The sequence below is a fragment of the Antechinus flavipes genome, chromosome 4 (assembly GCF_016432865.1).
Source record: "Antechinus flavipes isolate AdamAnt ecotype Samford, QLD, Australia chromosome 4, AdamAnt_v2, whole genome shotgun sequence".
In the NCBI taxonomy this organism is placed as follows: domain Eukaryota; kingdom Metazoa; phylum Chordata; class Mammalia; order Dasyuromorphia; family Dasyuridae; genus Antechinus; species Antechinus flavipes.
In genome coordinates, this window is record NC_067401.1 from 288,200,017 (window position 1) to 288,226,590 (window position 26,574).

The 26,574-nt window shown below is 34.3% G+C and overlaps 1 protein-coding gene across 1 annotated transcript in view; it reads right to left on the minus strand.

The window, feature by feature from the left end:
* SLC22A16 (solute carrier family 22 member 16) overlaps positions 1–26,574 on the minus strand; it is a 69,007-nt gene that overhangs the window by 13,739 nt on the left and 28,694 nt on the right. The window contains exons 2-5 of the mRNA XM_051997539.1: positions 19,253–19,729; positions 15,615–15,732; positions 9,783–10,332; positions 4,677–4,804 (exon numbers count right to left, since the gene is read on the minus strand). Coding sequence (XP_051853499.1) covers positions 4,677–4,804; positions 9,783–10,332; positions 15,615–15,732; positions 19,253–19,729 — 1,273 coding nt within the window. The remainder of the gene's footprint in view (positions 1–4,676; positions 4,805–9,782; positions 10,333–15,614; positions 15,733–19,252; positions 19,730–26,574) is intronic.

The following is a 26,574-nucleotide window of genomic DNA, read 5'->3' on the forward strand; positions in this document are numbered from 1 at the left end:
GGTGAAATGGATAGAGCACCATATCAGAAGGCAAAAAAAACTTCATTTCACATCTTGCCTCAAGTACTTACTAGCCTAATGACAAGTCACTTAAAACTGTTTTCCTCAATTTTCTTATCTGTAAAATGAGACTAATAATGCTCCTACTTCACAGACTTATTGTGTACATCAAATGAGATGATATGTGTAAAGCACTTAGCACAGTGCCTAGCACATAGCAGGCACTTAATAAATGTTTACTCTTTCCCTCCCCCCGTGCAAACTTGCATCATTACTTCTCTTCTAGACTATTGTAAAAGCTAATTTCCCTTTTTCCCTTTCTCCAGTGCCTCTTTTGCACCACTTTGAAATGATTTTCCTAATGAATAGCTCTATATACCTCCCCTCCTCAAAAATCCTCAGTGGCTTCCTACTAACTTTAAGAAACTATATCAACTCAGATGGGCATGTTAGACTCAAAGGAGCTTTAAGATACATTTCCAGCTTTATTCCTTTTCTCAAGAACTACATTCCAGAGAAACTAGATCCTGTTCTCATTCAGCATGCTCCCACTGGTCAAATAACATTTTATTAATGTAATAAATTCTCTCTGACTCAAAATATTCTCTTTCCTCATTCCTCCAGCTCACCTACCAGTATTCCTCATTTAAGGACTATCAAACATACCAGTTCTTCTTGTTCTCCTAAATGCATTTTCTTAGCATTCAAATTTTCTTAGAGCACTCTGGCTCTCTCCTTTGTTTCTTTCTTTTAATTTTAATAGTATTTTATTTTCCAATAGATATAAAGATAATTTTCAACATTCACCTTTATAAAACCTTATGTTTCAATTTTTTCTCCTTCCCTCTCTCCTCCCTAAGACATTAAGCAATCCAATATAGGTTAAATAAGTACAATTCTTCTAAACATATTTCCATACTTGCCATGCTGCATAAGAGAAATCAGATTAAACTAGAAGGAAACCGTGAGAAATGGGAAAAAAAGACAAGCAAACAAACAACAACAACAACAAAAAGGTGAAAATACTATGCTTTGATCCACATTCAGTTCTCTCTCTCGATGTGGATGGCACTTTCCATCATAAGTCTTGGAAAGTCTGGCTCACTTCTTTGCCTCTAATACACTCTATCCAGGATTATACTTATTTGTTTATATGGTGTGTTCCTCCTCAGGCTGCTAGATGGCACAGTAGATAGAACACCAGACCTGGAATTAGGAAAGTTCATTTTCCCAAATCCAAATCTGGTCACTTACTACCTATGTGATCCTGGACAGGTCACTTAATTCTGTTTGTGTCAGTTTCCTTATCTGGAAAATGAACAAGAAAAGGAAAATACAAACCACTCCAGTTTCTTTGCTAAGAAAAGTGCAAATGGGGTCACCCAAGAGTAAGAAAAGGAAATGGCAAATCATTCCATTATTTTCATTAAAATAACCTGGAAAAAACTGAAAAACAATTCGTCCTATCAGAATATAAAGTCATTGTAAGCAGTTTGTGTTGCTATCACTCTTTGTATTTCTCACATCCACACATAGTAAGCACATGTACATAATTTTTGATTCAATAGGGAACCAAAATACGTCCTTGGATGTATTTAGGTAATCTGGGAGGTGCATTTGTTCTTTCAAATATGAAGGCATTTGCACTGCAGTCTATCCTATTTTCACTGATCTAAAAGGACTCTAAAAAGCCCACAGAGTCCCAGGCCCACCACAATATAAATTTGGGGCAATTCATTCATTCCCCATTTGTGAAACAGCAGCAACAATACACTTAGGTGGCACAGTAGGTGGGCCTTGGACTTGGAATCAGAAAGAACTGAGTTCAAATACAATCTCAGACAGTCCTTAATTGTGTGATCCTACATAAGTCACTTCACTTCTGTCTGCTTCAGTTACCTCCTCTATAAAAGATACAATAATAGCATCTACATTCCAGGATTGTTGTGATGATAAAGTAAAATATTATTCATAAAATGCTTTGTAAGCTATATATATGCTATACGTATGTATAGCTTAAAAACTGTATGTATCATTATTATTATTATGTTTACAAGTATTTCAAGGCATCTATCTTTCCCCTAAAATATAGTGAATTAAACTAGGATGTGTTTTCTTTTGAGAAAGTGAAAGCATCACAACACTGCTTGAGACAACTAGAGCTACCAAAGTGTCACAAAGTAAGTGCTAAAAAGCATAACCCTATATAAGTTATTTCCTAGGGAGACAAAGTTTTGAGAACTTGGAAGAAAATATCACCTATTGGAATTCAAGTATAATGAACAGTCTAAAAGTCTCATATTAAAACATTACAACTATATCTGGATCATCAGTAAGTATGATTCTATCCCCAGAAGAAAAATTCCTGATAGTAGTTCCTATCAATCAATCAATCAACAAGCACTAATTAAGTGCCTACTGTATGCTAGGAACTATGTGAGTTGCTGCAGTCACTTAACTTCAATTGCCTGACCAAAAACAAAATAAAACAAAAAAGTAGATACCAAATAAATAAAGGAGTTAAATAGAGTGTAGTTTGGAAAGGAGGGAGGTAGTAGATAAGGACATCAGGAAAAGTCAGTGCAAAGGAGATGGATTGTTGTGTTTGAGGAGTATTGATCAGTTTGATTGGATTGTAGAGTCAAAAAGGCTGAAGAATACACAGTGAGCTGGAAAAGATAGATTGGGCATTTGTTGTGATGTACTTTAAAAGGGAAACAGAGTTTATAGTTTACCCTAAAGACAATAGGGAGTCATTGCAGTTGATTGAGTAGAGGAATAATAGGGTCAGACTTGGGCTAATGAAAAATCCCTTTAGTAGCTCTGTGGAACTTCCTAGATTTGGACAATTTCATTGTAGATATGGAATAACACTCATTTTATAGGGGAAACAATCAAAGAGAACATATATTTCTCGATATTGAAGGATAAAGCCTTCTTTAACTCCCTATTGCCTTCAAAATAAAATATTCATTTCTCTAGGGCATATAAGACCCTCTAGCCCTCTCAATTTCTCTTCTTAGTCTATTTGATATTGTTCCCTCTCATGTGCTCTATAGTCTAGTCAAACTGGGCTACTACCCATTCTTCTGTGGATATTTCATTTCTCACCTCTGCTATAACTTCCACCTACAACAAATTGAGTCCTTCATATTTGCCTCTCTGAAACCTCTTCTTCCTTCAAAGTTCAATACAAGAATCACTTCTTTTCTGTTTCCCCAGAATTAGTTTTGTTTTTCACTGAACAGATTTTCTTGTATTTATCTATGTACATGTTCTAGTCAACAGACTAAAAGTTTCTTGAGAGCAAGAACTATTTCAATTTTATCTTTGTCTTTCCAATGCCTGGCACTTCATAAATATTTTTAAATGAATGAACTTCAATCCTGCTATCAATGTGTTATATTTTAATCTCAAGTAATTTAGCTTCCAAAAAATTCCAGAATCATTCCAGAACTATTAGATCATGATATTAGGTCATGTATTTCTAATGTCTACTAACTGCTGACTCTATTTCTTGATAAGCACAGCAGCTATCTCTAAAATATTCCCAATCCCTTGATAATATCTATTATTGAATATGGAAAGAAAGCTCATGCTTATAAACCCACTTACTTTCTCAATATACACAACTAAAAAAATAAGCATTTATATAGTACCTGCTGGATACCAGGCACCATGCTAAGTGGTGCTAATATAATATTATTCAATTGATTTTCACAACAACCCTGTGAGGTAGGTGTTATTATTACGCTATTTTATAGCTAAAGAAACCAAGGCAAAGTTCCAATGATTTTGTGAAGAACAAAACCATCTACACCCAGAGAGAGTACTGTGGGAACTGAGTGTGGATCACAAAAAAAAAAAACAAAACAACAACAAAAAAAAAACCATTTTGACTCTTTTTGTTATTTGCTTGCATTTTGTTTTCTTTCTCATTTTTTTCCTTTTTGATCTGATTTTTCTTTTGCAGCAAGATAATTGTATATACATATTTATTCAATTTAACATATATTTTAATATGTTTAACATATATTGTATTACTTGCCATTTAGGAGAGGGTGTGAAGGAAAGGGGAAGAAATTTGGAATACAAGGTTTTGCAAGGGTCAATGTTGAAAACTTATCCATGCATATGTTTTAAAAATAAAAGGCTTTAATTAAAAAAATAACCAAGGCAAACGTGTCAAATGATTTGCCTGGGATCAAAAGCTAGTAAGTATCTAAGTCTAGATTTGAATTTAGGTCTTTCTAATTCTACACCTGGCACTTTCTCCAAATGATATACATTTTCTGGAAAATAAATTTAAGATGGTGGTTCTCCAAGTACAATATATGTTTCCTTCGTTGAGCCAAGAAATTCTGGATGTTATGCTACTTCGTATGAAAGAAAATTCATAAATAATTTAATGTGAAATTTACTTAGCATAGTCTAAGTATTATGGGGGGTTTTTATATAAACAAAACACATCTAATATATGTATGCATTCACCTCGAAATACACCAGACCTTGAATTAACAAAGAACTCTGCTGTCACAGAAAGGGAATTGTGGCTGTGGCAATCACTCACTTCTCCTGTAGTTCCAATTTAAACATGCATCCTCCCAGCAAAGAATTCTGGGCATTGAACCAAGAAAAGTTAGAGAACCACTGATTTAGGATAGCAACCAACTCACCTGGGGGATCAGCATAATCATGGCACAAATCAGGGCACTACAGATAAGAAATGGTGTGAGAGTATTTTTTCTTCCAATTCTGTCCATTCCAAGACAAGCAATAACATAAGCAGGAAGTTCCACAGCACCTGTCAGTGGGAAATTTAGCAAACTGTCATGTAAGATGAAGGCAGCTACATGGCACAGTAGAGTGCCAGGTCTAGAGTCAGCAAGCCTTAAATTCAAATCTAATCTCAGATACTTCCTAGGTCTATGACTCCGGGCAAGTCATCTACCCAATTTGCCTCAGTTTCTTCATCTGTAAAATGAACTGAAGAAGGAAATGGCAAATCAATTCAGGATCTTTCTGAAGAAAACTTTAAATGGGGTCAAACAGAGCCAGACACATGTGAAATAACTAAACAATAAGGACAAGAAGGTAGGCTTTTATTTGTCAAAAAGAGAAAAGAAGCTGAGGTTTCTATCCATGTAGAAGAAAGGTGGTATAGTTGGAAGAATTCTAGATTTGGCATCAAAGCATCAGGATTCAAATTTTACTATATGCCATTGCCTAATTTTACTACTTTCTCTGTCAACCTTGAATAAGTCAATCTCTCTGGACTTCACTTTCCCCATTTGTAAAGTGAATGGGTGAATTTTGATAAATCTGAGGATTCTTCCCAGCTCTGTGACTGCCATAAAATGAAGAACCATTCTGAATCTATTTTTAACTGGATTCACTTTTATGTAGGCCACTGGCTACAGTCCCATTGTCTTTTTGACCTTTTTGCAAACATTGATTCTGGAATAATAATCATATCCTTAAAAAAGACATCCCCTAGACTTACAGATGCCCTGCCTATAATTTAACAAAGGTTATAAATAAGGATAGCATTTTCGTGGGAAAATAAATTCTGACTACAAAACAAACCCTTCAATCCTAGGATATCCAAATGAATCTTTCCAAAAGGACTCCTCTCACCCTCATCTCTCCTGCCCAATACCACAATGGAAAAAAAAAAATCTTTACTGGCATGCCACAGGAAGTAAACCCTTTAAGCAATTTATTTTAGCTGGGAGTTAACTTATAAATGTTTCTTTAAAACAACTTTGGTAGTGCAGTAAATATGAAATCTGGAGACAGGAAAACTCATCTTCCTGAGTGCAAATTTGACCTCAGACTAGCTATATAATTCCGGGGTAAGTCACTTAATCTTGTTTGCCTCAGTTTCCTCATCCATAAAATGAACTGGGAGAAGGAAATGGCAAACCACTCCAGTATCTTTGCCAAGAAAATCCCAAATGGAGTCACAAAGAGTCAGACACAAGTGAAAAATAACAAGAATAAATTTTATAGCATCATGGAATCATAAGCTAGGAGCTCCCATTTTACAGAGAATTAATTTGGAGACTGTGATTCATTTAGGGTCATACATTCAGGAAATGAGGACTCAGATTCAGCCTTTCTGAATCCTAGTCCAGACCTCTTTACCTCCCTGATACTAAATCAAAGAAAGAGACGTTTTACCAAAGGGATTGAGATTATTAAATAAAAGAAATTCAAGAATTTCTGGATAACAAAGATAGCCAAACACCAGAATACTTAGCCAGAGGTAGTTGCTGAGACTCTTTCTTCAATGGTCTTCCATTAATAAAAATAGCTAGTATTCATATAGTATTTTAAGGTTAGCAAAGCACTTAAATAAGCACCTTACTTTAGCTCCCAGGATTATTGGGAAGATATGTTCTATTACCTTCATTTTACCTAAGAGGAAACTGAGGCTGAGACAGATTAAGTGATTGACCCAGGGTCATCTAGCTAATAAGTACCTGAGGCTGGATTTGAATTTAGGTCGTCTTAACTCCAAGAGGCCCAGTGCTCCATTCACTGTGCCACTAAACTGAAAGAGATATGTTTTTATACTATCTGTATTTCAAAACATAAGTTTTGGAGTTGTGTGTATGTGTGTATGTGTGTGTGTGTGCGCGTGTGCGCGCGCGCGCGCGCGCGCGCGTGTGTGTGTGTGTGTGTGTGTGTGTGTGTGTGTTAATAAAGGCAATGTGAGAGGGAAAGGGGAAAAAAGGGAGAGGGTAGAGAAGAGGAGATTTTAGATAATATAACCATGGCTGCCTTATATTGTAATTATTTGTGCACAGATCTTAGTCCTCATACTAGAAAGCCAAACTAAAGGCCAAAAGCCATAGTGACTAATGATTACTAAATGATATTAGCTGAATAAATAAAAATAGAATTATTTATCACTCTAAAGAATTTGTTCCCAAAAAAAACCTGTCTTAGCAGCAAAAGTTTAATATTCTGGGGGTCCTAAACAAATACTGAAGACCAACCCTTTACTTTTTGTTAAGTAGAGAAGGGAGAGAGAAAAGCATTTATTAAACACCTATTACATACCGAGCACTATGTTGAGTACTTTATAAATATTATCTCATATTATCCTCACAACAACCCTGGGAAGTAAGTACCATTACAATTTTCATTTTTCAACTGAAGAAACTGAGGTAGACAAAGATTAAGGGACTTGCCCAGACTCATGCAGGTAGTAAGCATCTGGGGGTGGGTCTGAACACAGTTCTTCCCGACTCCAAGCTGTATCACTGTGCTGCATAATTGCCCAGAAGAATATATTCAGAAACAAATGTGATATAAAAATAAAATCCATTAATAAAAAAAGAAAATATTGGAAGGTGCCCTTCAATTTTTTTTAGTTTTAAAAAAAATACCTTCTAAGATCCTTTCATTTAAAGATACAAAAAAAAAATGGGTTAAAGCACTGATAATCACTCTGGTTCATGTGAAGCTGAAAGCAGGAGAAATGAAAGTAATGAATGTTAAATAGCTTAAGAGAAGTTAGCAATATGCCTTGGTGGTTTTAGTTAATTGTGGTGTAGAGACACTGTCTGCATGTATTTGTCAATTTGGTCTTTCCACTTAGGGTTTTGAACCCTGACAACATTTTCAATAATTTCCACAAATTTGCAGCTTTTGTGAAAGGAGATTAATCATTTTACTCTGAAAAATGGGAATATATCACAGCACATCCTGAGATTATCAAAGATATCAAAGATACTGGGTTCAAATTTCAGGGAACTTAAGATGGAAAGTGCCAATTGCATTGAGAAAGAAAACTCTGGAGACTCAATGTGAATCAAAGCACAGTATTTTCACCCTTTTTGTCTGTTTTCTTTTTCCTTTTTCTTTTGGTCTTTTTTTGGTAGAGTATTACAAATATGGAAATATGTTTAAAGGATTACACACATTTAACCTATGTCAGATTGCTTGCTGTCTTGGGAAATGGGAGAGGTAAGGAAGGGAGAGGGAAAAAAATTTTGTAATGCAAAGTTCTACAAAAATGAATGTTAAAAACTATCTTTACATGCATTTGAAAAATAAAATATTATTGGAGAAAAAATAAAATATTATTGAAGGAAAAATAAAATACGAATGGTTGTGATTCTCTAGTCCTCCATATTTAAGCAATTTCAGAAAAATGAATTTCTAATCTATAATTTCAAAGGTTTATATATTATGAATAAATTAGGGAAAACAATATTGATTACAATCCTTGTTCAACAATATGTATGAATGGCATAAACATTGGATGATATAAGAAAATATATAAAATAAAATAATTTATATTCAGTTTTTTAAGAATTTTGAAAAAAAATAAAAGAAATAAATAAAAGAATTTTGGTGATTACATGGGAAATGGTTGATCTTCTGGGAATTTATGCCACTAACCAATATAGCAGAGGTCTCTCTTATCTTCTTCTTTTCTTCCTATTCCTTGACTTTTTTTGGTTTCAAGAGTTTGTTTGTTTGTTTGTTTTTTTGGGGGGGTCTATGAGGCAACTAGGGTTAAGTAAATTGCCCAGGGTCACATAATTCAGGTCTTCCTGACTCCAGGGCTGCTGCTCTATCAACTGTGTCACCTAGCTGCCCCTATTCTTTGACTTTGAAAGCTGGATAGGGCTTTCCTGGTGATAACACCATGAAACACTTCTGTTATCAGGTTATAAAAGAAACTGAGGTTCTGAGAGGATGATTAAATTGGTCACAGTCATAGAGTTCAGTGTCTGAGCTGGGATCCAACACAAGTCTCTGTAGCACTTCCCAAATGAATTCTGAAGCATAGATGGGCCATCTCTTACAAATTTGCTGGTTCATCCATTTCTTGCACAAAGGAATCCAGTAATTATTTTATCTTAAAAGGCTGTCTAGTTCCTCATACAGCAAACAATCACATTTATGACAATAAACAACCTAATAACTTGTGAAGAAGAGAGCTATCTGCATTCAAAAAAAAAGACTATGAGGATTGAATGTGGATCACAACATAGTATTTTCACCTTTTTGTTGTTACTTGCTTGCTTTTTTCTTTCTCATTTTTTTCCCTTTTTGATCTGATTTTTCTTGTGCAGCATGATAAATGTGGAATATATATAAAAGAGCTGCACATGTTTAATATATGCTGGCTTACTTGTTGTCCAGGAGAGGGATGGGGAAAGGAGGGAAAAAATTTGGAACACAAGGTTTTGCAAGGGTGAATGCTAAAAACTACCTTTGCACATATTCTGAAAATAAAAAGCTATTGTTAAAAAAAAATAAACAACCTAATAAACCAAGAATAAAATAATAATTGGGGTTCAAGATTGTCCATGGAAAATCCACAATACAAATAAACTTTCACAGTCAAGAATGCATCATAGCCTAGGCAGAAAACTAGGATTGCTAAATTTTCAATGATTTACAAATATGTAATTTTGTCTCAATTGGGACTTTTATGCTGAAGGCTCTAATAGTAACTTTGGAACCAATTCTACCATGCTGTTACAATGAAATAAAATGTGCCACATATTCAATAACATGATAACATATAATTTTATCTACTGCACTTTGGCAGTGAAAACTGGAAATGTCATTTTACTAGCTAAATGGCTAAAGTAAAAATAAATAGTATTTCCAAGAGCAGATAGATGTCACAATAATGTGGTTAGCAGTCATGTTCCTGAATAAAAGGATAATAATACTGTACTACACATATCTGTTGAAATTCCCAAGTGTTTACTAGTCAGATAACCATCACTATAAAATAGTTCAGTATTTACCTATGAGGAAGAGGTTTAAATATTCATTGCCTCCCAGGTTAACAGAACTCAAAGAAAATACATAGTATCCCAAACTGCCAGTAAACCAAATGAGCCAGACTGTGAGGGTCCTTCTTGTAATATTCCAGTTATAAAATAGATGAAGAATATTACGACTTTTTGTTCCAGACACAATATTTCCAGTGGTGGTACCAATGTTATTTCCATTGTCATGTTCTACTGAAAGCAGGTCAGACACATTATAAGGGCTTCTTCCATTCCATTTTGCCATCATATCAATTACTTTCTGTGCTTCTTCATATTTTCCTTCTGAGAGAAGCCAAAACGGTGTTTCAGGCAAAGCCCAGCAGCATAAGACAAAGGGAAGAGTTGTCACAGAAAGAATAATCTGATAGAGCCACCAAGTTCGAACCAAATATCCTGTCAGAGCCACTACCATAATGCCAACCGCAAAAAAGGCATGGACGTGCATAGATGCCCATGTCCGCACTTTAGTACCAATGAATTCTGTCACATAAACAAATACCACCACCAGATACCCGCTGGCAGCCTGGATGGGGAAAAGAAAGAGAAATTAGTTCACCTGACACAGCTTAATAAAGAAAGGATTGCCAAGACTCTTTTACTCTAGCAATGGAGAACATCCATTTGCAAATGACAGTCACATGGTGTATTATGTAGGGATAAAAGATAATATGACAACAAATTTTTTTTAAATTTTCAAATAGTATTCAATCCTCTTTCTCCTAAATTACTTGCAAATAACACTCAAGTTTCTTCTTTCTCCTTAATTATCTGTATTATGCTTTTTTACACAATTATCCTCTCATCTATTCTCTCTAAATCCTTCCCTTATGTTTACTTAGTAATTCTCTTTGCAGACATGCACTGTTATTCAGTTGTTTCAATCATGGCCAATTCTCCATGCCCCCATTTGGGGTTTTCTTGGCAAAAATACTAGAGGGGTTTGCTATTTCCTTTTTCAGTTCATTTTACAAATGAGGAAATTGAGGCAAACTGGATTAAATGACTTGCCCAGAATCACACAGCTAATATCTGAGGCCAGATTTGAACTGGAGAAAATGAATCTTCCTGACTCAAGGCCCAGCACTCCATCCATTGTACTACTTAGCTGCCAAACATGCAGTATATAGAGCCACTAATAAGGTAAATTAATTTATTAAGTGTCTACTATGTGCAAGGCACTTTGCTAGGCACTAGATACAAAGAGAGGCAAACAGCAATTTCTGCTTTTAAAATCTAACGTAGTTTTAACAACTGTGTACAAACAAGATAGAGGCTGGATAAATTAGAAATAAGCTCCAAAGGAAGGCATTGAGTTTGAAGAAGGTAGGATTTTTGCTGAGAGACAGAAAACTAGGCTAAAGTTGTGAGGTCTGGGTTAGCACCCTGGGTGCCTTAGAATCAGCCAGACAGGATAAGCAAAAATATCTTTTTTTTTAATCTTTATTCTTGGTCTTTAGGGGAGAGAGGGGAAAGTGAAGGGAATGGACACAAGCTCTCTACTACCTCCCTTCTCCTCATCCACTGCAAAAGTGACTCTGGCTTGTCTCACTCCACCCCCTAATTCCTCCTACGCTTATCTATATACACCAAAAGATCAAGCCAGCACAGAATAGTGGGAAGGGCCATTTTCCAAGCATATGCTAATAGAATATTGTCCAATAAGTAATTAGCTTTAAGTGCTCATTTGCCTGATTCCAGTGCACCTACTCAGAGTTTCAGCCCTTTACATATAGTCAGGAGGCAGATATGAGGAAGAAGAGTATTCCAAGCATGGGGATACCCAATAAATATAAGGGAAAAGGAAATGAAATATCTACTACAAGGAACAGCAAGAAGGCCAGTGTCAACTAATCAGATTGGATAACAGGTAAGTGGCACAGTGGATAGAATACTGGGCTTGAAATCAGGAAGATTTATCTTCTTAAATTAAAATCTGTTCTCAAACACTTTCTAGCTGTGTGACCCTAAAAGTTACTTAACTTTTTTGCCTCAGTGTCCTCATTTGTATTCTAAGCTAGAGAAGAAAACATCAAACCATTCCACTATCCTTGCCAAGAAAACCCCAAATGAGATCATGAAGAATCTGATATGACTGACCAATAAAAGACCTACGACTAGAAAGGTAGGAAGGAATCAAGATTTTTAAAAGGGAAATACCAATACAAACATTTATGTTTTATTTAATTCTGGAGGTAATAAATAATTTACTGAATGAGATAGTAGCATGCACTTTCTGGCACATACTTGCCCTTTAAGAAGATCATTTGACAGTTGAATAGAGTGAGAAGAGACCCAAGGCAAGGAGATCATCTAGCAAACTAGAATATTGCAGTATTTGAAGTGTAAAGAGATGAGGACTAAGAGCAAGGTGGTAGAAATCTTCAAGAAGCAGGCAATATTCAGTAATCTTAAATATTCAGTTGACTATTGGATATCTCAAAGTAGAAGTCCCATAGAGATCTTAAATTTAGGATATCCAAAACAGAACTCATTCTCCTCCACAACCTTCCCTTCTTCCTAATTTCCCTACTACTGTGAGGATACTTCCATCCTTACTTATGAACCTAGCAATCATCTTGGAAGAATATCAGTCATTTTTATTCCCCATATCCAACTTGTTTCCAAATTATTCTACCTCCACTATCTACCTTGTATAAGTCCACTTTTCTAATATAGGAAAGACAGTGGATGTATCAGTTGTTATCAGCCTTCCCAAGTTAAGCTACAAAAGTGAAGAAAGATATAGGATGATGGTTAGTGAAGATGGACAGATCAAATTAGAATTTTTTAATGATGGGGAGATGTACATTTGTAGGCAAGCAACCAGTAGACAGAAAAGGATTAAAAATAAGCACTTAATATTTTTTCATTCATTAGCAGTATTTAACAAATGTTTTTTTCATTCATTCATTTATATACTATTGTCCTCCCTCCATCAGTTCACTGAAAGTAATCAGAGAACCACAAAATAGCAAAAAGATATAATACATTTTTGGTAAAGAAATGTTAGAAGACATTTATCTTTTGCTTTTAAACAAAATGGTTTAGAATTTGTTTTAGCTAGGTTCTTATTAATTATTATTCACATTAATGTCTTCACTATTTTTCTGTCTCTCCACAAATGACTTTCAATAAAAGTTTGCTTGTAAGAATGATAATTTTTCCTTCAGTCATTTCAGTTGCATCTGACTCTTTGTGATCCCATTCGGGATTTTCTTGGCAAAGCTACTGAAGTAGTTTGCCATTTTCTTTTCTAGCTCTTTTTACAGATGAAAAACTAAGGCAAACAGGATTAAGTGACTTGTCCAGGGACACATAGCTAGTAACTGACTGAGATTAGATTTGAACTCAGGTCTTCCTGATTCCACTGCACCAGTTAGTTGCTCAGAGGAATAATAAGGAGAAAAACTAATGGACACATTGCCTTAATCTTCCCTCTGCTAGCAATTTATTATCCTATGGACTAGCCCATAAGGCATTACCATTCACATTTCCTATTAGCTACCTCTTCTTCATTACATCAAATGTCTCCTCCCTCCTACTGACTGTCTCTTTCTCTAGGCTTAAAAAATTGAATCATCTATGTATCCTACATAAACAAAAAGTCCCATGAGAATTAAAAAAAAAAAAAAAACAGGAGAAAGAGGAAAAGAAGAAAAAGAAACATTTGTTAAGTGCCTACTAATTTTCAAGTGCCATGTTAAGTGTTTTACAAATATCTTATATAATGCTCACAACCAAGCTAGGAAGTAAGGACTATTATGAGACCCAATTTACAGTTGAGGAAACTAAAATAGGGACTTGCCCAAAGTCACACTGCTATTAAGAGTCTGAGACTGGATTTGAATCCTGACTCCTGGGCCAACACTCTAGCCACTGTATCACCTGCTTCTAAAAAGGATAAGAATGTAAGTCAGACTAAGATTTTAATTTTGCCTTATAATTGCTGTGAGTGCAGGCAAGTCCATTAATATCTAAATGTTTCTTTTTCTTTATAATGAAGAAATTAAACTTACACCAAGCTGCTATGAGGAAACCTTTGCAAAATTTGTAGTACCAATTTTTATTATTATTACATCCTCCTCATCCTGCAGCTTAGGAACATTTTTCTTTTCTTTCATATTTAGTGGCATTGGGAGAATAATAAAAATCTATCCTTTGAATAAAAAAGATCAAAAATTATTAAATCATTCCCAAATCTTTTCTCTAAGGTTTAATACTTAATTTGTTTAAACTGTCTTCACTAGCTGTATATATCAACTCTTTAATCATCAGACAGAAACAATGTCAGCATATTCAGTAACAATTTTTCACTTTAATGAATTCTATCTTCTAATAGGAACAAACAGAACAATATTTTGCTACAAGGAAAACAAAGATTATTTTCAGTTTATTTGTCATAGACCAAAAGAGTCTGGTGGAAAAAGTTGTGGAAAAAAATACAGAAAGAGTTTGGTGTACCTTACAGTGACAAAGATCAGGAGAGATTTATACTGAAAGGATTTGAAGACCATCTTGTCCAACACCCTCATTTTACAGATAAACAAACTGGGATCCAGAGAGATGAATTATTTTGCCCAAGGTTACACAGGTGGTAAGTGGAAAAAATGGGAAGTATTGAAATATAGGTCTGTTGATTGTAAATCCAGCATTCTTTCCATTGTCCCACAAGATATTTGGACCTTGAATCTTAAATAATCTGTAAATTTGCACATATAACATGTGATGTTTTAGTGAGGAGTTTTTTTAAGTCCAATTTTTATATTAAACTCTTATAGAAAATTCTTAAGGATATACAATAAGTCACATGACACCTTTGATTAATGTTGATGATGAATGGGACTTCAGAGGCCCCAATTCTTTACTTTCAAATCTTTCCATTACTAAGTCAGTTACAGTGTAATTTTAGAGGAACTGTCCTATCTTGATCTACTAACAGCAGAAGAGGAGGGTAATTCCCAAGAGTTTATTTTTAGTAAAGTATATGGAATTCAATTTAAAATTTATGAAGTGCCACTGTGTGTAAGTTACTGTGTTTAGTCCTAGGGATAGGTAGACAAAAACCAACGAAATAATTCCTGGGCTTGAGAATTTTAACATTCTACGGAGGGGATACCTAATCCTCAAGGAAACCATAAAAGATAGATAAGAAGCAGGATGGCATCATGGGTAGAGTTCTAGACAAGGAATCAGGAAGACTGGGTTTCAACATTTGCCCTAGGTACTTACTAGTTTGTAACTTATTTGCCTAGGCATACCTTAATGTTGTCAAAAAAAAATTTTTGTAGAGTTAATTAAGTAAAATTTAGTAGTTAATTTTATCATTTAATTGTTTTAGTTTCTCTCCTTTGATAAATGAAAATAATATTCTTTATTATTGAATATTTAATAAATATTCACCTTAAAACAATAAAATTCCTTTAACATGCACCTAAATGAAATGTGCTTTATACTATGCTAATTCTGTGACTCTGGGCAAGCCACTTAATTTGCTCTTATCCTCAATTTTTTCAATTATAAAATGGAAAGAGAAGTAAAACTTACCTTACAGTCTTGTTGTAGAAGATCAAATGAAATTATACTTTACTTAAGTAAAGCACTTTGCAAACCTCAAAACACTGCATCAATACTTTTATTACTCTACATAAAGTGGCAGCTTTAGAGAAAAAGGGAAAAAGCAGAGGTTTAAGAAACAAGAGGTTTTTTGTACTGTACAGGTGTCAATTTTCTGATTTTCTATCACCTAGAACTTAATTTAAGAAACATGCCAGAATCAAAAAGTTGTGTTTTTTTCCAGACACTCACCATAGCAAGAAGAATGCGTACAGCTATGAAACTGTAATAGTCAAATGTAAAAGCCACTGCAACTCCCAGGAAGAACTGCCCAGTGCTTGTGGACCATATTACAAACCGCCTTCCTAACCTGAGAATTACATAATGGAAGAAATAAAGCATTGGTATACAACCACATTAAATACCAACTCCATTTGTCATGGACAAATGTCACACCATATGTTAATCATAAGCCTCTGAGAAGATAGAGCTGGTACTTCTTTGCTTCTAAAGCAGGCTTACCTTCTAATTTCTAAGAAAACATTGCCTAATAAAATAATGTACACATAGAGTACAACAAACACATTCTCTCTCCTTCCCCTTCTCTCTCTCTCTCTCTCTCAATTTCTTTCCTTTTCTCTCTCTTTCTATCTCTCTGTCTCTCTCTCTCATTCTGTCTCTCTCTCTTTGACTCTGTGTTTCTCTGTTTCTCCGTCTTTTTCTCTCTGTGTCTTTCCCTGTCTCTCTCTCTGTATCTGTCCCTTTGTCTCTCTCTGTCTCTCTCTGTGTCTCCCAATCTCTCTCTGTTTCCCTGTCTTTCTTGTTTCGCTGTGTGTGTCCTTCTGTCTTTCTCTTTCTGTCTCTCTCTGTCTCTGTATCTTTCTATCTATTTCTCTTACAGTTCCTTTGCTCCCTTCCTCATCTACATATATAGTTAATTGCCAACTGTTCTTTGTTCTGTTTCCACAGCCTCTCTTATCTCAATTAATTCCACCATGCTAGATGAGGCCTGTAGCAGGTATCCATTTATTCCAATAACTTCCCAATTGCTATCTCAACTTCAATCCTCCATACTTTCCAATGCATCAGCCACACAACTGGAAAAAAAAATTCTTCCCAAAATATAGGCCACAAAGGTAAACTTACATAGTAGACACAGAACTAAATCAGGAAGTAGCTGATTGAAATCCTCCTCGGAAGCTTCCTAGCTTCCTAACTTTCCTAGGTTAAATAAACAAGTCATTTAACCTCTCTCAGTTACAGTATCCTCATCTATAAAATGGGATAATAATAGCTCCTGCTTCTGAGTTGTAATGAGATTCAATTGAAATGACAAAGTATTTAGCAAACAGTAAAGTATTATACATGTTAATTTTTGTTATTGTTATCATTGTCAGCAGCATCACTATTACTGTTATCATCATCATTACTATTACTATTATTGTTATTTTCATTATCTTCTTTACTATCATTGTTATTATCATCATCATCATTATTACTGTTGTTGTTATCATCATCATCATCATCATCATGATATTGTTTCCCTGCTAAACTGCAGCTATTCCCTAATGGTTCTAGAATCAAGTACAAACTTGTCTATTTGGTTTGTAAAATCTTTCACAATCTGACTCCAATCTCCCTTGCAGCCTTCTATATTCCTGCTCTTAATACGTTCTATAATCCAGCCAAACTGGCCTTTTTTGTTCCTTTCACAAGACACTCTATCCATCTTTGTGCCTTTGTGTTTGCAGGCTGTTCCCCAAATATGGAACACACTTTCTCTTAACCTTCACATCTCAAAATCCCTAGTTTTCTTGAAAATTCAATTCTATATAAAGCCTTTCCTATCTCTGGACTGTTATTGTCACCCTCAAGTACTCATCTTCACCTATCTCACAATCTAAACCTCTGCCAGGTCTTGTCATTATTCTCTTTGTGACAATTTTTATCTACATCTCCTCTTTTCTCATACAACCGCAACCCTAATTCAAGTCCTCAACATCACCTCTCACCTGTATGTTAACCTTCTAATCCAATTTCCCATCTCAAGAATAAACTCTAATCTATTCTCTACTGAATTTACAAAATGGTTTTTTCTCAATTGTAAGAATGATCACATCAACTTGCCCACACTGACCCATCTTCTTCTATTCAATAATCTCTAATGGTTCACTATCATCTTCAGGATATAGCCCACAGTTTGACATTTAAAGCTTTTCTTAACCTTCTAATCTTTCTAATTTCTCTACAATTTACTCCCATCCACATACTTCATGATCTACCTACACTAGCCTACTTTCTATTTTTTGTACACAATACTCCATCTCCCACCTTTACACTGACTGTCCTCCATACCTCGATTGTTCTCCCTTTTTACCTCAGCATTTTAGCTTTTGTAGCTTCCTTCAAGATTCAGCTCAAATCTCACTTTCTCCAACCCTAAAGCTGCCAGAGTCTTCCTCTGTGAGATTACTTTCCATCTACTCTAATGATATCTTGTTATATGCATGTTGTTTTCTCTATTAGAATGTAAGCTCCCTGAGGAACTTTCTGTTTAATTTTGGTCTAGCTATCACTTAGCATATAGTTTAGCATGTCACTGAGAGAAATAATTCATTTGGACCACTAATCTATTCCAATCAATATTAATCAACTTGATAGAATTATATCAAAGTTCTGAATATAAGACCCCAGATCTATTAGCTACAGATTCTAAGTTAACTGGCTTACTTACAGGAAGTTAACTAAAAACCTTCCACTCTTGTTTTGTCTTGTGAGGGTGACCAAGCCCAGTGTGGCAGAGATCACAACTACATGGAAAGTCCCCCAAAATATTGACTGTATCTCCAGTCAATGGGAGCAGATGACCATCTTATGATCATTTTTGAGTGCTTGTGAGAGTTTGAATTATTTCTGTAGCCCAAACTAAGGAGAAGCCTGTCTACCTTATCTGAAAATATTCCTTACTTTACCCAATTTGTGACCCTGCTGATATATTATTTTGCTTATTTTAGCTTATGTATCATGTGCCAATCAATGGAATTATTCTGTATTTGGTATTGTTGTTCTGGAATTACTGGACATCTAGCTTTATAAAAATAGGATCCTAGAAGGAGGAGGGATCTCAGGCCATTAAGAAGATCTGAGATCCACTTCATTACAGGGGACTGTGGACCCTTTAACAAAGTGCCATTGACACAAGGCTCTGCCTCGGTTTCTTTATTATAAGTGAGACAATTTTAATCTCCATAATGTAGGAACATAATAAATGCTTTCTGAATTGATATAGTTATTTCAGAGGCATTTTACATAAATATGAGAACCTACTTAATTTTAATAGTTTTTACTTTAACATTTTCTTCAATGTGTGTTATAGTCCAAGAGTATATACTTTCTTATCCCAAGTGGCCCGGTGGAGTTGGTGCACTTGGACACTAGACCTGGAATCAGAAAGAACTAAATTCAAATAATTTCTTTCCTATATAACTTAGAGAAATGCAATTTCACTTCTACTTACACTGACCTTCCAGTTTGATTTTGAACATAAAATGTGCCACTTTGGATAAGAAAGGATGTATCCACATTGATGAGATGACAAATCCATGGATGTATTAAAGTAAAAATTATTACATAGGATCTCACATTTAACACTGTTCTTTTAGATGTCATATAATAAGACATTGAGGAAGATGGGACCAGGAAATGCACTAGTGACTACTTTAGTAGTGTTAAAAAGTTTAAATAATCCCAAATCATAGATCTTAGTAGATATATCTGGATGACAAACTTGGTGAAAGAAATCATTAGGAAAAACATTTGAGAACACACTAAAAGGGGTTCTACAAGGTTGTACAGTATTGTTTTGCAAAGACATAATATCTATACTTTACCTATCTGAAAGGTAACCAAAAATTACTGCTCCCAGAAGGACTCCAAGCATGAAAGTAGGTTGGATGGATTTTGCAAACCAATCCCGGTGACAGACCAGATCCCATTCAGTCACCACAGTACTCTTCCACTTGGTATGATCATAAAAGTAGCCATCAGTGCAAGGAAAGTCAGATTTGTTACCATCATATTGGTACTCAAAATAAGGATCTTCTCTTTTGGACCTACTGCACTGAGCAAGTTCCCAAACATCTCCATTCTGCAACTGCACTACCAAGTAATCCTCTTGGCCTGGTGTGAACAGTGGCCAGGCATCTTCTATCTTCAAGACAGATGAATTATAAAAGAGGACCTGACTTATGTTCCCCAGGACTCCACAGGAAAACTTGGGGGTGACAGCCATGAACACAGAAGCCAAGTAATGGATGCCACAAGAGATAGTTTGGAAAACTGATGCAAAGTAGACAAATGCCTGGAATCTGCAAGAAAAGAAAAGATTGTTAAAAAAAAAACCCTCCCCAAAGTTGCAGAATACAAAATAAATCCACATAAATCATCAGCACTCTTATACATCACTAACAAAATCCAACAGCTAGAGATACAAAGAGAAATTCCATTTAAAATAACTGCTGAAATCATTGCAGATTATTTTTCTTATTCTCCTGAGACAATGAATTTGTTTCAAACTTGAACATTAGAAGGAGAGATTATAAATAATTTGAAAAAATTTTTTAAAATAAATAAATAAAATAACTGCCGATTGTATAAAATATTTGGGAATTTATCTGCCAAGGGAAAGTCAGGAAGTATATGAGCAAAACTACAAAACACTTTCCATGCAAATAAAGTCATATCTAACCAATTGGAAAAAATTAAGGGCTCTTGGATAGGTCGAGTGAATATAAAAAAGATGACAATACTACCTAAACTAATCTATTTATTTAGTTCTATACGAATCAGACTCCCAAGAAACCATTTTCCTTACCTAGAAAAAATAACAACAAAATTCATATGGCAGAACAAAAGGTCAAGAATTTCAAGGGAACTAATGGAAAAAAAAATCAAATGAAGGTGGCCTAGCTATACCAGATCTAAAACTATATTATAAAGCAGTGGTCACCAAAACCATTTGGTATTAGCTAAGAAATAGCTAATTGTTAGTTGATCAGTAGAATAGGTTAGGTTCACAAAACAAAATAGTCAATAACTATAATAATCTAGTGTTTGACAAACCCAAAGACCTCAGCTTTTGGGATAAGAATTCACTGTTTACCAAAAACTGCTGGGAAAATTGGAAATTAGTATGGCAAAAGTTAAACACTGACCCACACTTAACACTTATACACCAAGATAAGGTCAAAATGGGTTCATGATCTAGGCCTAAAGAATGAGATTATAAATAAATTAGAAGAACATAGGATAGTTTACCTCTCAGACTTGTGGAATTTGTGACCAAAGAAGAAGTAGAGATCATTATTGAGCACAAAATAGAAAATTTTGATTATATCAAATTAAAAAGTTTCTGTACAAAACTAATGCAGACAAGATTAGAAGGGAAGCAATAAACTGAGAAAACATTTTTACAGTCAAAGATTCTAATAAAGTCCTCATTTCCAAAATATATAGAGAATTGACTCTAATTTATAAGAAATCAAACCATCTCCAATTGTAAATGGTCAAAGGATATGAACAATTTTCGAATAAAGAAATGGAAACTATTTCTAGCCATATGAAAAGATGTTCCAAATCACTATTGATCAGAGAAATGCAAATTAAGACAACTCTGAGATACCACTACACACCTCTCACATTGGTTAGGATGACAGGAAAAGATAATGATGAATGTTGGAGGGGATGTGGGAAAACTGGGACACTGATACATTGTTGGGAGAATTGTGAATGCATCCAACTATTCTGAAGAACAATTTGGAACTATGCTCAAAAAGTTATCAAACTGTGCATAACCTTTGATCCAGCAGTGTTTCTACTGGGTTTGTACCCCAAAGAGATATTAAAGAAGGGAAAGGGACTTGTATGTGGTAAAATGTTTATGGCAGCCCTTTTCGTAGTGGCTAGAAATTGGAAATTGAATAGATGTCCATCAATTGGAGAATGGCTGAATAAGTTGTGGTATATGAGTGTTATGGAATATTATGTAATGTTTTATGTAAGAAATGACCAGCAGAATAATTTCAGAAAGGCCTAGAGAGACTTAGATGAACTGATGCTAAGTGAAATGAGCAGAACCATGAGATCATTATACACGTCAACAACAATACTATATGATGATCAATTCTGATGGCTGTGGCTCTCTTCAACAATGAGATTCAGTTCCAATTGTTCAGTAATGAAGAGAACTAGCTATACCCAATGAAAGAAATGTAGGAAATGGGTGTGGACTACAACATAGCATTTCCACTCCTGTTTTTGTCCGCTTGCATTTTTGTTTTCTTTCTCAGGTTATTTTTACCTTATTTCTAAATCCAATTTTTCTTGTGCAGCAAGATAAGTATATATATAGTATTTCAGTATACATATATTGTATTTAATATATACTTTAACATATTTAACATATATTGATCTACTTGCCATCTAGGGAAGTGGGGGGGGGGAAGAAGGGGAAAAGTTGGAACAGAAGATTTTGCAAGGGTCAATGCTGAAAAATTAGCCATGCTTATGTCTTGTAAATAAAAAACTATAATTAAAAAAAAACTTCCCACTGAAACACACATATTCCAAATTAGAGACTGATACCTCTGTTTTGCAAAATCTAATTTATTCCATGGAGAAGATCAGTCTTTAATCTATGGCAGTCAGGGAGGAACCTTTCACTGTTGTTCTTCAAACAATATTATTAAAGGAAATAGAAGACATCTTCTCTATCAGGTAGCTTTAGCCAGAATTATTGAGGAGGCAAAACTCATCTTTAACATGTTGTCTCCTCCATCTATACTCTTTGTATTGATATATATGACAATTCTTGTCATCAACATTTTATTTTTGACTTTTCTCACTCAGAGCCATTTCATTTCCAGCTCATAAAATCACAGATTTAAGGGTGAAATAAAACTTTAAAATCCTTGATTTTACAGATGAGGAAATTGAGAACAAGAGAAGTGAAATGATTTTCTTAAGTTTATATAGGTATGAAAGGCAAAATCCAGTTTTGATTTAGGTTCTCTGACTCCCAACTCAGGGCTCTCCTCTTTACCATATTGCCTTCCATTAAGTTCCTAGTACCCCCTTCTTTCTCATGGGATTCTGTAACTCTTCCTATGTGTCTCTCTTTTCCTCCCCTCCTTTACATACTTTCCCCTTGAGTCTTTTTTTTTTCTTTTTCTCTCTGATTCCTTTTTTATTTTTTTCCCCTTCCAGGGCAATTTCTCCAAGCTTCTCAGTCTCTTTGCCCCCGCCCTTTTCCTCCCTTCAGCCTCTCTTTCTCTCTCTTCCTTACCTAGACATCATCCTCATCATACTACAACAATAGCTAGCATTTATATAACATGTTAAGATTATATTAGCACTTTAAGCCAAGTGCTTTACATATTCACAATAACCCCATGATAGTAATAAAATTATCCCCATTTTACAATTAAAAATTTTAATGTGAAAGAGTTTAAGTGACTTGCCCAGGATCACACAACTAGTAAATTCCTGAAGAATCCAGGTCTTCCTGAATTCAAGTCCAACACTCACTGTACTTCCTAGCTATTACATAAAACTGAGAGATGGATTTTATCATATGTGTTTACTGAACTGAACTGAAAAGTTCTAAACAGGACAGATTGGGGCATATTTTTTGTCCTTACTTGTTTGTTTAACAGTATGGCTAATGTGTAAAGTTCACAATACACTGTAGTAAATGACTATAGTAATCTATTATTTGATGAATCCAAAGATCCAAGATTTTGGGACAATAATTTATTTTTTGACAAAAATCCTGGGAAAATTGGAAACCAGATTGGCAGGAACTATTAATAGATCAATATTTCAACCAAATACCAAGATAAGGTCAAATTGGGTAAATGATTTAGACACCATAAGCAAATTAGGGGAGCACAAAATAGTTCACCTATCAGATCAATGGATAAGGGAAGAATTTATGACCAAATAAGAAATAGAGAGCATTAGATTATGTAAAATTGATAATTTTTATTACATTAAATTAGATTTTGTATTAACAAAACTAATGCAGTCAAGATTTAAAAGAAAATAGAAAATTGGGAGGTAGGGGAAATTTACAGCAAAATCTTGCGATAAAGACCTTATCTCTCATATATAGAGAACCAGCCAAATTTATAAGAATACAAGTCATTTCCCAATTGATAAATGATCATACCAAAGGATATGAACAGGCAGTTTTCAAATGAAGGTATCAACATTATCTGGAGTCATAAAAATGTTCTAAGTCACTATTGATTAAATAAATATACATTAAAACAACTCTGAGGTACTACTTCACACCATCAGATTAGCTAATATGACAGAAAAGAATGACAAATGTTGGAGAGGGATATGGAAAAACTGGGATTCTAAAATGAGATATTAATGTGTTGTTGGCATAGTTGTGAACTGATTCAATCATTCAGAAGAGCAATGAGGAACTATGACCAAAGAGTTACAAAACTGTATATATCCCTTGATCCAGAAATGACACTACTAGGTCTGTATCCCAAAAAGATATATTTTTTTAAAAAAGGAAAAACATCTTTATGTACACAAATATAGCCACTCTTTTCTGGTAGCAAAGAATTGGAAATTGGAAGGATGCCCATAGATTGGGGGATGACTGAACAAGTTTATGATATAGGAATGTAATGGAATATTACTGTGATATAAGAAATGACAAGCTCTCAGAAAAAATGGAAAAGCATATCATGAATTATAAAGTTGCCATGATGGTATTTTCTTTATTCAACTTGCCCTAGCTTTCAACTGCTAGCTAAAGTTCTTGTACCGTTAGCCCAAAGACATCAACTTTATAATTCATGATGTGAAAAAAAAAGAAAAAAAAACATGACAAAATTCAATTCAGTGGTACACAAGAACCTATGCCATTCCATCTAGGAAATAGAGGCTCCAAAATGCATGTTTAATCAAAATATAAATATAATAAATTTACATTTTATTATTATAAAATTAAATGTAAATTTTTATGCAAAATTAGTAAAGCTACAATTGGAAAAGAAATAATTAATTGAGAAAAGTATTTGTATCAAATAACATTATATAATAAAATATATAGTTATATTGTAGTTATAAACCCATATAAGATTTCAAAGGTTTATCAGAAATGTTGGCATTTTTTCACAATATTAAAATAAGAACTATTTCACAATAGATAAATGCTGTTAATTCAGTGTTTTAAATCACTAATAAAAGAATTACAAATTACTCTCACATCCATTAGACTGAGAAAGATGACAAAGGATCAAAATGGCCAGTGTCATAGAGGGTATGGGAAAACTATGTATTATCACTAGAGCTGTGAACTGATGCAAAAATTCTGAAAACCAATTTGAAATCATAAACAATACAGAGCAAAATAATCATAACCAGGAGAACAACTTAAATGATGACCACAACTATTTTATATTTTTAAAAATCGAAAGTTATAACTTCACCATGCCATCTGCCTTTCAGCAGAGACGGTGGGCTATAGGTGCAGAATGAGGCAGACCTTTTCAAATATAGTCTGCTCAATGCTTTGCTTATATTTCTTTTTTATGAAGGAAAGTTCTATTAAAGGCAGGGTGGGAAGATTATCTGAGTTTCTGGAAAATGACAGTGTGCTTTCTAAAAGAACTTCAATGAGACATTTTTTAAAATGTAAATTTAGCAAAAGTTTAAATTAGATACTCTTTTTAAATCATTGTTTTAAATTTGCATTCCCTCTAAAGGTTAGCACCCTGGAACAGAGCTCTGATTACCCCACTCTAATTATACTACTGAAAGTTACTTCATTTAAGTCAAAGGTACATTATCCATTATTTTTATATTTTCTTTCCTGAACTCATTTTCCGTAAGCTAACCTGTTTCTTGGATGAAACTTCATAGAAATGAAAGAAATGATACTTGTTCAGTCCCAGCAGGGTTAAGCACAGTTATTTTCACTTCTGTTGCCCAAAATAATGACTATGTTAAACCATTTTAAAAAACAGAAAATGAACCTTTTAAGAAAATTCCCAAAATGATAACCCATTATAATTTCAACTTCATTTCTGTTTTGCTGCTTTATGAATTAGGTTTATGAGTCAAAAACTGGTAATATTTGGTACTAATACCAAAACTGGTAATAATATCTTTGGGGACACTAATTCAACCTCTTTCACTTTACAGATAAGTAAGGCCAAGAGTGTTTGCCCAAGGTCAAACAGGGAAGAAGTGCCAGAACTGAGATCAGACCCAGTGTCTTCTCACTTCAAATAAAATACTTTCTCTCTGACTTTTATTTTACTTTACAATGAGACTCTGTCTACACAGCACAAATATAATTTGCCAATTTGAAAAATAAGTCAAATCACTTGTCCAAAATAATGAAAACAAAACAAATGAATGTATGATTATTTGGATACCTTCAGACAGCTTCATTCTACTCATCTGGCCTTCTCTGATTGTGTGTGTGTGTGTGTGTGTGTGTGTGTGTGTGTGTGTGTCTAACTATTCTGTCACTAATGGTCTCAGAGAGAAGTCTGTGGTACTGACATTGAATGACTTGCCCAAGATCATAGAACCATTATGTGTTAGAGGTGGATTTAAATGTCTCTCCAGGCCTCAGTTTCTTCATCTGTAGAGTTAGAGGGTTGGATTAGATGACAGCTAAAGTTCCTTTCCAGTTCTAAATCTGTGAATTGATGAACAGTATCTTTCTTATCTTTTCATTAATGCCTAAAGAATCCATTAATATTAGGTTCTGGTTATTAAAAAAAGATTTGGGATAAAGGATTATATTTTATTAAAATGTTCCCTAGAGTCTGAATGATAAATTAGTATATATGAAATATTAAAAGAAATCTGGGGATACCTACAGCATTTCTTTCTTTCTTTTTTTTTTTTTGGAGAGAAATGGTGAGTTTTTGAAAAGATGAACAAAAGAAAGAAAGAGAATAAAAATCCTGGAAGGGCCACTCAAATAAAATTCTTAATCTGAAGTGTCAAAATGTATTTGAGTGCATAACAAATAGACACATGTTAGATATTGAATTGGGTGTACATTGTTAAGGCATATCCAGACAACAATCTGTGGCTCATCTTTCTAAAACCCACAAAAATCTACTTGTTGCTATGACCATTTAATACAATATTGAATAATAATGGGGATAGT